At 42.7% G+C, this 14,255-nt stretch overlaps 1 protein-coding gene across 11 annotated transcripts in view; it reads left to right on the forward strand.

Annotated features, from left to right (window-relative positions):
• Positions 1-14,255, forward strand: part of ACMSD (aminocarboxymuconate semialdehyde decarboxylase) — a 60,467-nt gene that overhangs the window by 14,108 nt on the left and 32,104 nt on the right. For 10 of the 11 annotated variants that reach the window (XR_012506977.1, XR_012506979.1, XR_012506981.1 and 7 more), the window contains exons 3-6: positions 2,798-2,894; positions 7,157-7,206; positions 8,595-8,831; positions 12,656-12,749. Coding sequence is in view for 4 of the 11 variants with exons in the window: in XM_074363561.1 (XP_074219662.1) it covers positions 2,798-2,894; positions 7,157-7,206; positions 8,595-8,831; positions 12,656-12,749 (478 nt within the window). In the remaining 7 variants the exon portion in view is untranslated. The remainder of the gene's footprint in view (positions 1-2,797; positions 2,895-7,156; positions 7,207-8,594; positions 8,832-12,655; positions 12,750-14,255) is intronic. The other variant, XM_074363563.1, reaches the window with a different exon arrangement.

Below are 14,255 nucleotides of genomic sequence, written 5' to 3' on the forward strand. Positions count from 1 at the left end.
AATAAAACTTCGAATCTACTGAATGAAAGTCTGTTTCTCAACTTGTTCTCTTTTGCCATCACCCCTCTCTACTCCCTTCTTTGCCAAATAAAAAGACTGTTCCTATATCTTATTTGTGCAATCTGTCAGGACTTTCGCTTGCAAACCACAGAAACCAACAGTGGTTAGTTTAAGCAGAAAAGGGATTTGTTGAAAGTATTTTAAGACCCTCGAGAATTACAAAATGCCAAGGGAACCACACTCATAAACTGTACAGGAACAAAGGGAAACCAGGGGATTGAAGCCACAGCCAAGGCTACACCACAGGAACAGCCTGGTTAGAACACTGCCACCAGCACCACTGCCAATGGACAGAGCACATGGTCACAGCCAGAATCAAAACTGGCAGAATGAACTCAACTGTTTCTGTCTTTCTGCATCACTTGGTTTTGATTCAAAACCAAGCATTGATGGGCCAAGTTTGCGGCAAGGAGAGCAAGTATTGGGGTTTTAGCAGAGGGAGGCTGGGCCCTGCCTCTGCCAAGACTCTTGCAGGAGATTCCCCAACCCAGGAAGGTGGTTCAGATGCTGTCATGGTCAGCAAAGAATCAGAACTGAGGCAAATCAGTCCTGAGGTCCTGAGCTCAGAGACTCAGCTCTTGTTGGGGAGAGACACCTGTCACAGTTACACAAGTCACTTGCTTGCTGACCTGTTCCTCAGTCTGTGAGCAATGAAAACATGGATCTGAGGTCTTCCTCATGCCTGGGCGATACAAACAGGCTGCTGCACTTGAAGGTGAAAAGTGGTTGGCCTTCCTCATGAAGGAGACCATGGGTCAGAAGGATGAAGAAGGAGGCTGTGGCAAGGCCTGAGTGCAAGTCATGATCAAGCTAAGAGGAAGAGGAGGAGGGCAGAGGACTCCAACAAGCAGAGCTCAAGCCTTTGACCACCACATGCCCACTTGGTCATCATACAAGACCCAAGGGCAATCTTGAGACCCCGAAGCACCACCAGAAGTGGTATGCCCTCAAAACAGGGGACTGTCAGGAGACAGCCCGGTCCCTAATTAGCCACACATCATTAAAAACTAACACTAAGAATAACTAACACTAAACATGTGTCAGACACTGAACTAAGCGCTTTATATAGCTTATCCCATTTTGTGCTCACAAGATTCTTTAAAGGTAAGTCATATTTTTTTAAAGTAAGTCATACTAATTATCCCTATTTTTAAAATGAGACAAACCTCAGAAGCTTCTACACAGAACAGCAAGCAGGACAGAGCCTGAGACTCCACAGATATTTGATGTCGCAAGGCAGAAGAAAGCACCAAGCTGGCTGGGATGAGTCGGAACTAATCTGTGCCACCTGTCAAAATGATTTAAAGGAAGTGGCCATCATCGAATGTGACTTGACTTCTGTCCCACCTGTACTGTTCTCTGGGCCCAAAGAAGTCCAAGTCCAATTTACAAGGGCCGTGTATGCTAGCTGATACGCTGGAAGTGATACCTCCTCATGGAGCTGAAGAGGCTACAATGAAGACAGGGTGACAGAAGAACCAAGAATCTTCTCTCCTCTCTAAAGCAACAGCTGACATGTCACTCCAAATAGGTTTGGTCAAGACAAGAACGCTTTGTCCTGGTTCTGCCAAATTCTCCAAGAGATCCGAGGCATCCAGCATGGAAACTTCAAATTTAAGTGACAGAGAAAGGAAGACATTCAAATGTTCCAAATTCAACATCACTAAAGAGCATAATGGTAATAATAACCCTGGTTTATAGAACCTCTGCTCAGACAACTCAAGTATTCTGACCTTTGTCTCCACGGATGGGAATCTGTGCATGAATTTCTTCCTTTTCTCAGTCTCTCCAATCTCCATGCTTCTGACCTAACTTTTTGGTAGCAGTTTATGAACTTCTCTTTTTTCCTCGACTATATATCCTTGAAGCCTTACATCAGTCAGAGAAAGTATCTTGTCCACCTGAGGTGCTAGATAAATATTTGTTTTATAAATTGGAAAAAAAAAAAAAAAAGAGCAAACTAAGGCTCAGAGATGTTGCTTAACTTGCTCATGGCCACACAGTAAGTGATAGGATAAGGATTTGAACCTGAACAGTCTGGTTTCAGGTACCTGGATCAGAACTTTTTCCTTTTCTCTAGGAATTAGCAACAGAAGGCTCAATTTAGAGGCCACTGCCATACTTTGTACAGCCATTTAGTTTGCACCCCCTGCACTGAGTATTAAAAGGTAGTGTACACAGGCAAGCATGATGCCTGGTGGAAGTCAGCAGCCCAGCACCAAATTCTGTGTGTGCTGCTACACTGATTCACTGCACTGCCTGCCTCCTCCTGCAGGTGTTGACATTAATGAGTCCTGCTCTGCTAGACATAATATTTACTCTCACTATCCAACTGTTGCTTCTCTATAAAACAAGAGGATTGGACAAGATGGTCTATCTCAGAGGTCCTTTCCAGTTCTAGAATGTTATGAACCTAGAGTTTTCCAGATGCTGGGCCAGCCTCTCAGGTCTTAGAAAGCGGTTCAGATTGACAAGGTGACCGGTCATCTCAGTTGTACAGTCCCAAAGGCCATGACCATGACCTTGTTCTCTTTGTGTCCAGCCACTGACACCCACAGAGCACACCCCTTCAAATCCAAGCCAATATTAAGGCATGAGGACTAAAAGTTGAGTTCTTCGAGGATTAAGTAAAAACCCCTAAAAAGGTTAGGGGAGAACCACATTCTAAAGCATACAAGGAAGGATTAACCTAAGTAAGCTTAGGCCATCTTTCACTGATGTGAGTTTTCTGTCCTAGGGAGAAGCAAAGATGCTAAAGGATGGAAAGGTCTTTAGAGTGGTCAAAGAGAACTGCTGGAATCCAGAAGTCCGTCTTAGAGAAATGGACCAAACAGGTACTTACGATGGAAAATTCTACCAATATTTGCATCTGATGTAAGAGCCATGTCTGCCTCTAAAGTCCACATTACGTGATTTAGGTGATGCCAACTGCGGATCCCCTCTTCTCCACCAGACCAGGCTGTTCTAGCTTCACTGGGGAAGGGACGGCACCTTCCACTACAATGTTTTTAGAGTATGGTTGCAAAATTTTTTGAAATTAGATATACCCTGTTTTAAAGTAGAATTCTATATCACCAAAAAGATGAAAGTGGTATTTTATTACTTAAAAAATTTAAGTTCAAATGCACAGTATTTACTTGTTACAGAGCCAATTAAAACAGTAAAAATCAGAATTCACAGATTAAGGATGCCAATCGCCTGCTTAGTCAGATTCAGGATCCAATGTCTTCTGTAGTTTGTTTCAGTTCACAGTACACAGAACGTCCCCACTGACACATCAGGGGTGGAAATGGGACCAGTCTACCAAAAAAGTTAATTGTGTAATCTCAGAACACTCTACAATGAAATCAATCCAGAAATATGAAAGAAGGGAGTTAGGAAATTTTCCTAACTGAATCACAAACAGTTTCTAAGAACAGCTCGCATATCCTGTATTTAAGAATTAAACAAGTCCCTACAACTTAAAAGAATTTGAAAGAATCTAAAGCATGGTATGACAGCTACATTGTGCTTTCACTTGTTACTGCCTGGTGGGCTGTGCCACCGAGAAATGCATGCTCCAACAAGAGCATCCCAGCCCTCTGGACACGCGTGAGCCCTGCCCAGGGACTGTGATGCAGAATCCTTACCACAACACTGTCAGGTCTACATTTTGACATCAGTGGTCTAAGTTGAAAACCAGAACACAAACAATTTGTACACACAAATAAAAGAGCCCCTGAGAACTGCCACCTTCCTAACCAATGACAAATGGAGAAGCAGTTCAAAGACACACACAGAGAGATGCCTGAAGAATTTTATTCCAAGGTCTGCACAAAACGAGTTAACCTATCAGCCCCAAATGAGGAGGCGGTCTTTGGCATGTTAGAATTTGGTATAGATACTTGAGGCCAGATATTGCTTTATAGATCTCTTTCATAATTAAAAGGAAATCTAAACTGACGATCTCTAGGTCCATCCATGTTGCTGCAAATGGCATTATTTTATTCTTTTTTATGGCTGAGTAGAGATCATCATTCTAAGTGAAGTAAGCCAGAAAGAGAAAGATAAATATCATACAATCATTCATAAATGTAATCTAAAAAAGAAAGAAAGAAAGAGGACACTAAGGAACTACAAAACAGAAACAGACCCACAGACATAGCAAACAATTTTAATAGTTACTAGAGGGGAAGGGGGCGGGAAGGGATAAATTTGGGAGTTTGAGATTTGCAAATGTTAGCCACTATATATAAAAACAGATTTAAAAAACAAATTTCTTCTGTATAGCACAGGGAACTATATTCAGTATCTTCTAATAACCTTTAATGAAAAAGAATATGAAAATGAATATATGCATATATATGCATGACTGAGACATTGTGCTGTACACCAGAAATTGACACACTGTAACTGACTATACTTCCATTTTTAAAAAAGTATATCTAAATTGCATTCAGACTGAACTTTGTGAAAAGCCTGAAGCCCCTCTGTAGATCATACACATCCCTGTTCTAGAATGGGGGAGGGAGGGGCATTAGAGAGAGAAAAAGCTTCCAAGAACTATAACAAAGACCAAGGTTTTACTGTAAATGAAGTAAAAGTGAAGCACGAGCAGGTCCCACATCTCAAAGAGAAAACTAGTAGAAACGAGGCTTGGATGACTGGTGACAGAAACATTGCTCACAACTGCAGTTTAGATCAAGAGTATCCCCTCTGGTTTTAGTTGTGCATTTCATTCCATGGCTACCCATGAGAAAGCAGTCATGTCTAACCCTTGCTTGAGCATTTACTTTGTGCCAGGTACTGTGCTCAGCACCTGACACATATTAACTCAATTCCTATGACAACCATAGGAGGTGGCATCTATTATCAGGCCCATTTTACAGATGAATAAACTGAGGAACAGAGGTTAAGCAATTTGCCCAAGATCACGCAACTTGTAGGGGGCAAAGCCAGGATTTGAACCCAGGCAGTCTGGTCCCTAGGACTTACTTAACAAGTGCATCTGATTGCTGCTGCGGAGGTAAGAAAATAAAATGATGAAGGCACAATACAGAAGATTCCAGCAAGCCATACCATGCTGTCTTCACAGGAAGAAAAATATAATTGGCAGCCCCGGGTTACTTTATCACCTCTCTATGTGGCAGGCACCTGAGTTGTACCTATTGTCACCTGAGAGGTGCAAGGAGGTGAAATGACTTGCTCAGGACCACAGAGCAGTAAATGGTAGAGCTAGGATCATCCTAGAGCTGTCTCTCTCATTCCATCACTTTCCCCGAAGGAGCTTTGTTCCCAAGCCTCCCTCAGGATAAGAATTGCCTGGGATGCTTATAAAAAGTTTTTTTCAGGCCCCATCCACTGAATCAGATTTTCCAAAGGAGGGCCTAGGAATTAGTTTTTACAATGTTCATTTCCCTCTGCCCCCACCCCCGCCCAGTTTACTCAACAGGTAAGTTCAAGGAACCTCATGCTACACTGTTGAATAGATATTAAAAAAAAAAAAGCTCTAATTGGATTAGACTTGTTTCCTCCCCTTTCAAATTCCCAGAGACCAAAGAACATGTAGCCTAATCAACCAACACACAAATAATGCAATTTGCTATGTTAATAAGAAATAAGGTGACAAATGGCCCCTGGAGTGTAGAGAAGGAGCAGGGCTGGACAGGAGACTCATCCCACCCCTTGCAAGCCATGCGACCTCAAAGGTAACCTATAAAATGGAGAAACCAAATAAAGTAATGTAAGCAAAAGCATTTGTGTAAGATGTAAAGATTCTACAATTGAAAGGGACTTAATCTCTTTTATACTGATCAATGAACATAAATAATACCCTGTGATGATGTTTAACAATGCTCTAATCAAAAGTTGTAGTCTCTAGTTTTCACTAAACACTGATTTATTCTTTCATTTACTGGGTATGTTCAACATGCCAGGCGCTGCTCTGGACACTAGGGGTAGGACATGGACAGATAGGCTCATGAGGTGTGTACGTTCAAGTAGGGGAAGGCACAGTAGAAACAACAAAACACAGTAACACCAGACTGTACTAAGTATCAGAAAATGAAAGGAACAGAACAATGGGAGAGAGAGGGGACAGAGTCAGGGAAGGCCTCTCTGAGGAGGTGACATTTGAACTGTGACCATAGGGCGAAAAGAAGCCCATCCTGTGATGAGCCAAAATAACATTCCAGGCAGGTGGAACAGCCATGCAAAGAACTGGCAGGAGGCCAATGAAGCACAATGAGAGCCCTGGGAGAGATTGTGGGGGGCCTTAGAGGCAAAGTTCATGTTTCAGTTCTACTGTAAGTGTGATGAAAAGTCCTTTGAAGTTTTGAGCAAGGAAGAGACTCAATCCAAGTTTTGACACTTACTCTGGTTTCCAAGTGGGGAACAAACTTTAAGAGGACAAGAGTGGTGGCAGGAGACCAGCTCAGAGCCTTCTGCCATGGTCCATGTAGGAAATGCTGGTGGCTCGGACCAGGTAGTGGCAGGGGATGGGAGAGGTGAGTGGGTGAAAGGAAGTGGAGTAGAGCTAACAGGACTTGCTGGTGGGTTGGATGTGGGTACGAGGGAAAGAGGAGCCACCCTTGGATTGGCAGCATCGCTCCTGATACCCTAACTCCAGGAGTGTGAAGATAAGAGATTCTAGGCATCCTGGACACTGGATTCTGGAGCCACACCCAGGGTCTTGTTCTGGGCATACCAGACAGTGGGACTCCACCCAGGCTCACTTAGGAGATGAATTAAAGGGGCCAGGAAAGTAACTGAGAAATACACTCAGTCACATATGATCTAAGATGAAAAGCCCTTAAAAAATGGATGGGGAAATGTCTTGTTTAAGCAAAACTTCACAGGAAGAAGGGTTGAAACAACCCTTGAAAAATGAATTTTTAGTCTTTCTCGAGTGAGCACATTTCTGTCAAGCCATTACTCCTCCCCTTAGAACTGAGGCTGAGGGATGAGGAGGCCCAGGACAGAGACCCTGAGAGAAGGGGGACAGGGAGAGCAGGAGGAAGGCAGGATGGAGACTTGCTGGGCTCCTCGGTCCTGGGAAATGCAGAAGGAGCACCTGGGCCCTTGTTCTCATTAGCTTTGCCTTTGTGTCTGTGTCTAGGAGTGACCGTGCAAGCCCTGTCCACGGTTCCCGTCATGTTTAGCTACTGGGTGAGTGTGACACCTCAATCCATCTCCTTGGTGGGCAAAGGCTCACGTCCAGCTCCCTAGCAAGTAGACAGATGACCAAGTCTTGATGTTGCCCCCCAACTCTCCTCCCCTTTAGAGATTAGCAGGGTCCTCAGCTTCTCACACTGCACCGTTCCCTCCCAGGCCTGTCTTCCTCCTCCCATTCTTGCTCTAGACGTGCATGCTCTAGTATGGTAGCCAGTAGTTGCATGTTGCTATGGAACTCGCACTGTATTTCCATTGGACAGTTCCAGACTCAACCTTAATCTCCACCAGAACATACCTGTCTGCTGACTCATTCCTGCAGTGCCTGGCTCAGTAACTGACAAACTAGTTTATTCTAAAGTGATGAAGATTTTGAGGTGGTGGAAGTGATGATAATGGCCTGATATGTTACCTCTCAATGGAAATATACAATTCAAAACAGGATTCCTGCAGTTAGATGCCTTTCCCCAAATGATTAAGTCTCGCGTGCTAAAAGTTTCAGGCATGACTGCAAGTCTGTGGAAGGACATTTTTGGACATAGTTGGGAGGGCGCTAAGCATCTGCTCCACCAAATAAATATTCACATGTTGTGATTTAAGGAGCAATGGAAATACCACCTGCTCACAAATACTTCCTCCATCTGTGCTCGTAATTCCAGTATTAGTAATTCAGTCCTTATCTGTTCCTATGATGAAATTCACTATTTAAAATAAAAATACTCTAAGACCTCAAGATACCTGAATTTACCAGACTGGGTACTATTCTGACTGGACAACTGGGATTGCAGGAGAGTGCCAAACTCCTAGTAGCAGGGAAGGGTGCTATTGAAAGGAAAGGCAGCAATGAAGAGGGGAGAGTTGGGGGAACAGAAAGCAAACTTTATTCACATCAGCATTTTGCTAAGGTCACTGTTAATAGGAAGGACAGGGAGGAGGACAGACAGGAATGGGAGATGTCCATGAGTAGCCCAGCATTCCATGAGGAGGCATGACAAGGAGGTGCCCTGATGTCCAGCACTCGCCAGGCCCAGCTCCTTTGTTGGGGGAGCTGGGGTGCCTAGGTGTGCAGCCCTGCAGGCTCCTGTCTGCAGTTAAGAGAGGTGGCCCGTCTTCATCCCATATTTAGTGTAGGATGCCAAGCCCTTCTGATCATAGCCTCAGGTTTTCTAATTAATCAGCAATATGCTAGCAGTTTTCTTTGCCTTGGCAATGATTGACTCTGGGTCTCCTGTGGCCAAGTGCCTATCTCAGCTGTGCCTCAGCATTCTAAGAGGTAAAGCCATTGACAGTAACAAATGATTGAGCCCAGAGGAGGTGCTGATCAGAGTAATTATCTACAGAAGTAGGTTTTGAACGATGTGGTTTCCCTTACCTGTCTCCACTAGGCCAAACCTCAGGACACTTTAGACCTGTGCCAGTTTCTAAACAATGACCTAGCTGCCACCACTGCAAGCCACCCCAGGAGGTTTGTGGGTCTGGGGACATTGCCCATGCAGGCCCCTGAGCTGGCAGTCAAGGAGATGGAGCGCTGTGTGAAGGAACTGGGCTTTCCCGGGGTTCAGATCGGTTCCCATATCAACGAGTGGGACCTGAACACGCAGGAACTCTACCCAGTCTACGCAGTAAGTATGTGGCGCTCGCTCAGCCAATGGCGGAGTAGGGCTGGGTACTGCGCTCGGTGTCCCTGGGCAGGAGAGATGTCTGGTGACATGCAAGATGTAAGGAGAAATGTGGAAATAGCTACCCAAAATGAGGGGGTCATCCTACTAGAAAGCAGACAAGTAGAAATGCTTTCCTGGCCAGCCCTGAGTTAACCCAGTGAAATCTCTCCTCTTTCTAGCACCCTTGCTTCCCTTTTAAACTTTCATTTGGAAGCCAAAATACTACCCTCATCACAGCCACTGTGTGAAAGAATCAGGTTAATGACACACAAAAAGAAAGTATTTATTTTTGCTTTGGAAAAGAATTATTATCATTTTTCAAAATTATAAAGTAATTTTGAAGAAACTGGGAAAAATTCAGAAAAGCATATGGAAGATAACAACAATACAAAAAGAGATAACCAACAAGGACGTACTGCATAGCCCAGGGAATTTTACCCAGTATCTTGTAATAACCTATAATGGAATATAATCAGCAAAAAACAAATTGACTCACTATGCTGTGTGCCTGAAATTAACCCAGTGCTGTGAGTCAACTATACTTCAATTAAATGAATGAATAAATAAATAGGACAACCACCCCATAATTCTGCCACCCAAAGATGAATAACCAGTGTTATAATACATTTCATTTGTCTTTTTATTTGCAGATATCTGCATAGATTTATATTTTAATGAAATTTGGATCCTATTATATATGTGATTTTGTATCCTAATAGAGAATTTCCAATCTAAATGAAAATTCTCTTAATGCATGATTTTGAAATAACTGCGTCATATTCCAGTACATGGATATGTTTTGATTTATTTAACCAGCTCTCAATTAAGATACTTTTTAAGCCATGTATTTTTAAAATGTAGTATAATAAAAATACATAACAAAAATAATGTCATCAAAATGTTATTTGATGAAACTAGATGGTGAGTATATGGAAGTTCGTTGTACTACTGTTTACAACTTTCTATATTTGAAATATTGCATAATAACATATATTTTCAAAAACTCAATGCCAAATACTTCTGAAATATCCAACAGAAGTGTCCACAGCCCATGGTTCTCTCCACCAGTTTTCCTCTACCTTCTGTTCTTTCTGCTCATAAATCTGCTTTCCTTAGTTCCACAATTAAAGACACACAATTCTTTATTCAATTGCATTTTTTAAAAAAAATTTGCTTCCCTCTCAGAATTATAATAGTATCATTTTCTGTTATTTTCATTGTAAATGCAAAATCTTCAATAATGAATTAAACAGATGTTGGTGGACTCATCAGGCACTGCAATCACTGACCATTTATTCATTTAATATTTATTGAGCTCTGACTACATGCAGAATGTTTTCCATTTTTGTACCTACGGACACTGCCCAGCAGTTGGAGGACTTCCTGTTAAATTGCCTCCTAATGAACTGAAAGATTTAATGTCCCTCTAAATATCAAACTCCCAGATTATTGGCTGCAGTGAACTGATCCAGTGAATGTTTTTTAGAAGCTTTAATAAATCGGAAAGAGGTTTACTTACTTGTGCACCCAAATTGTTTTAGCACAGTATGAGCAAACCTTCAGCTTGCTCATTTTACTAGTCATTTTACTATTCATTGAAATTGGGTTTATGAATTACTTAGGGGCTCAGAATCCAACAGCAGTCAGTTGGGGTCCAAGTGGGTATTTTCGTTTATGTGACTAGGTCAATCAATCATTCTAACTAGGCTGTTTTGGAGGCTGCTAGTCTCTGTGGGGATTCAGGAGAGCATCCCAGCCCCATTTGACTTGTGATGTCCTGGGGTTGATAGCACATTTGTTGGGTTAGCAAGACTTGCCAGCCTTACCACTATCTAACTTGCGTCAGTAACGTGCTGAAACAAATGGAAGGAGTTTCCGTGAGCCAACTTGGCTTTGTCATTTCAAGGTGAGCCCGAGCTCCAGGACACCTAATTGTCCCCCATATGTCTCAGACCTCCCTTCTTAGTGAGCGAACCCAACAGCACATGCTCAGCTCAGTTTTCAGGAACAAAAATGACTTGGTTATGACTGTGAGGCAGAGTGGTAGCGGCAGACTGCCTACATTTGTTATCAGCCACAAGACCTAAGTTACTTAGCCTCTATCTGCCTTAGTTTCCTTCTCTGTAAAATGGGAGTAATAAAAGTGTTCATCTCAAAAAAGATTAAACTAGTTAACAGTTGTAAAATTGCTACATATACGTATATAAAACAGCTTTAGCACATGGTAAGTTCTCAGTAAATCTGAGCGATCATGATATGGAGGGTATAAATGACTTTTTTAATATTTTCTACACTGTCTCACCTGCAGAAGGTGATCAAAAATATTTGCTAATTTGAATTTAATAGAAATGAAACATCACTAGTACATAGAATAAAGTTTTATCCTAATGAGGAGTGAAATCCGACTGAGACACCATGATTACGTGCCTTTGTCAAGCCCAAACCATCCCAAGAGATTGATACTCTCTTTCCAGCCTGCATCCAGGACCAGAAACCAGAGAGGGGCAGGGTATACATAGCTCAGTGGTGGAGTACATGCTTAGCATGCATGAGGTCCTGGTATCCCCAGTACCTCAGTTAAAACTGAATAAATAAATAAGCCTAATTGCCTCCCCTCCCATTAAAGGAATAAATAAGCCTAATTACCTCCCCCCTCAAAAAAAAAAAAAGAAAAAAGAAGAAGCCAATTAGCTCCTCTCCCTTCAAAGATTTTTATCTCTTCTGCTCCCCAGAACCTGTTGAATTAGAGGTCCTTTCTTCCATCTACCCTTTGCCTACCATTTTCAGAATACCCTGTTGTCCCAAGATTATTTCTCCATTTTGAAAATGCTTGTGCAAACAGGTCACCTTGCATCAGCCTGGTGAGTCCAAATGTTTATACGTAAAGGTAGGGTGAGTCACTCCAGCACCTCAATATATTTGGAAAAGAAATGCTCTAAGGAAAATCTGTTTTGAACCTTGATGAGCAACTAATAGTAAAAGCCTGTTGAGAGGACTTTTTAAATTAAACATTTTGTGGAACAGAGGTCATTCCCTTCAGATGGTTATTTCCATTTCCCAGAAGGTCCCCAAGCAGGTTTTCTCATGGCATTCTTTTCCGCACCTGCCTGGCTGAGGCACTGAGAGTTCTTTCACAACAAACCGTTCAGGGGCTCAGCTGTAGTCCTGAGGCTTTGGGAGTGCCTGTAGGTCCCAGAAATTCCTACCTAGTGTTGGGCTCAGTGTGGCCAAATAGCATAGGTCAGGCCAGCCTGCTCCAGCCCAATCATGAGGCCCTGGCTCCCACCCAATCACTTCCTCACTTTCTACACCGTCAGGTTTCCAAGTGGAGAGAGAGGAGGGAACGCTCCAGCTCTGACTTCAACAATACAATCTGAGCAGTCCTTCTGAAAGAGTGGACCAAATAGAAACCGGTAGGGGAAATTTCCTCTGCATTTGAGGTATGGGATCAGTCTTCGACTGTTTTGCTCTCAGCCAAAGCATTTAAAAGTAGATGTTTCCTGCAACCTCTTCCGCCAAACTTCTTCCGCCAAACAATATATTAAATCCATCAACCTCAAGGATAAATCCATCAACACCCTTGTTAATTCTAAGTGCCCATTTTAGTTTCTAAGCAGGAGCAGAGTTTATCAATGACTCTTTTATACAGGTCAGAAAAAGAACCTTCAAAAATAATTTATTTATTCAGATCAACATAGACCCAAGGAAAGCAATTTCCCTAAAACAGTACCCTATAGATGCTGGCTCATCCAAGTAACCCTCTCTCTCTCATTGTTTCTTTGAAGGAGGCAGAAAAGCTGAACTGTTCCCTATTTGTGCACCCCTGGGATATGCAGATGGATGGACGGATGGCCAAATACTGGTTCCCTTGGCTCATAGGTTTGTGTCAGCTTGGGATCTGGAAAACAGAATCAAGTCTTTGGGGTTTTTTCTTTTTTCCAATTTTCTATGGAACCCTATTAGGTCAAAGAGAGAATATAAATAATTAACAGGACTATGAGTTATTGAGCTCTTACTCAGGTAGGTGTTGTATATATTACCTCATTTAATTTTAATCTTATCCACAAAAAAGTTTATGAGGTTGACATTATAACAGCCATTTAATTGATGGAGAAACTGAGTCTCGAGGTGGTTAAGTGAGTTGTACAAGTCATACTGTTAAAAAGTGAAAATGGAGTTTACACAGATCTGACTCCAAAGCACCTCACTACACAGACCCCCAAAAAGGCTCTGGAAAGAAGCAACCATACCTGTCGAATAGATTTTTTTGAAGCCAATGACAGCATCAGCTCTACCAAATGAGAAAGCTGGAGTTACCAGCAGAAGATCAACTTTCACTACCCGAGGATCTGAGGCCCTAGATTACAGGTGACCAGGCTTTCAACTTCCCTATTACCTGCTCCTCCCTCTACTCTTGGCTACCTGCTCTGTTCAATCCTGGTTTCACCTGAGTGTAAGGGAAGGGGTAAGAGGAGAAACTTCCACTGGGCATCTCCAAGCTCTCATTACCATCCCTGATACGAAGATGATGTGGAGACAGATGTAAAATTCTCAGCCCGCCAGGGAAAAGTGCAGCTCCTCTACAACCCAAGGAAAGTGGGTCCCCACAAACAGTGCTGGATTTTCTTTACAGAGGCCATTATCCATTCTGTCCTCAGCCCAAGTAGTGCAAATAACTACGAAAGTAACTGCTGTGAAAAATTAAATAGAGCAATACATTGAAAGTCAAAAAACTGAATTTCAGTTCCAGCTAGTCTCTGTTTCATTGCACAACCTGTGGCAAGTCACTTCACACCCCAGTTCCTCAACTGTAAAAATGAGAGAGCTGGTCCTGATTCTCTGTCTGCTCTGACATTTTACACCCCTGCTATTGCTCCTGGAGTAAGGCAGCTTCCTACCTATCCCGCACTAAATTCTTAAGAAGAAAGGGATAAGCTAAGAAGCCCCAATGCTGTCCAGCTTCAAAGAACATCTCATCCTAATTTACAGGACACTTTGACAGGCCCCACTAACTTGCAAATTCCCACATGAGAAACAGAGGAGAGCATCTGCATAAAGGGTCATTTCATCACTCATTTATACAGCATGCATTTACTGGTCCCCTCCAGCACACCAGGCTCTGTGTCAGACACTGAGGATGTACCAGATACGGACAAATCCTCTGCCCTGCTGAAGCCTGAGTCCTGGTTAGAGGAGAGAGATGATATGCAAGTACACAGGTCACAAACAAACAGGCTAATTTCACAGTTTTATGCTGGATGCAAAGGTGGTCATTAGCAGATTGGAAGAGTCCCAGCAGGGGAGGGTCACGATCCAACTGACATTATAAATATTCTACTTTGGCCCCCATGTAGACAGTGATTATGAGGTTATAGTGCAAGTAGT

This window comes from Camelus bactrianus, chromosome 5 (genome assembly GCF_048773025.1).
Source record: "Camelus bactrianus isolate YW-2024 breed Bactrian camel chromosome 5, ASM4877302v1, whole genome shotgun sequence".
Taxonomy (NCBI): Eukaryota; Metazoa; Chordata; class Mammalia; order Artiodactyla; family Camelidae; genus Camelus; species Camelus bactrianus.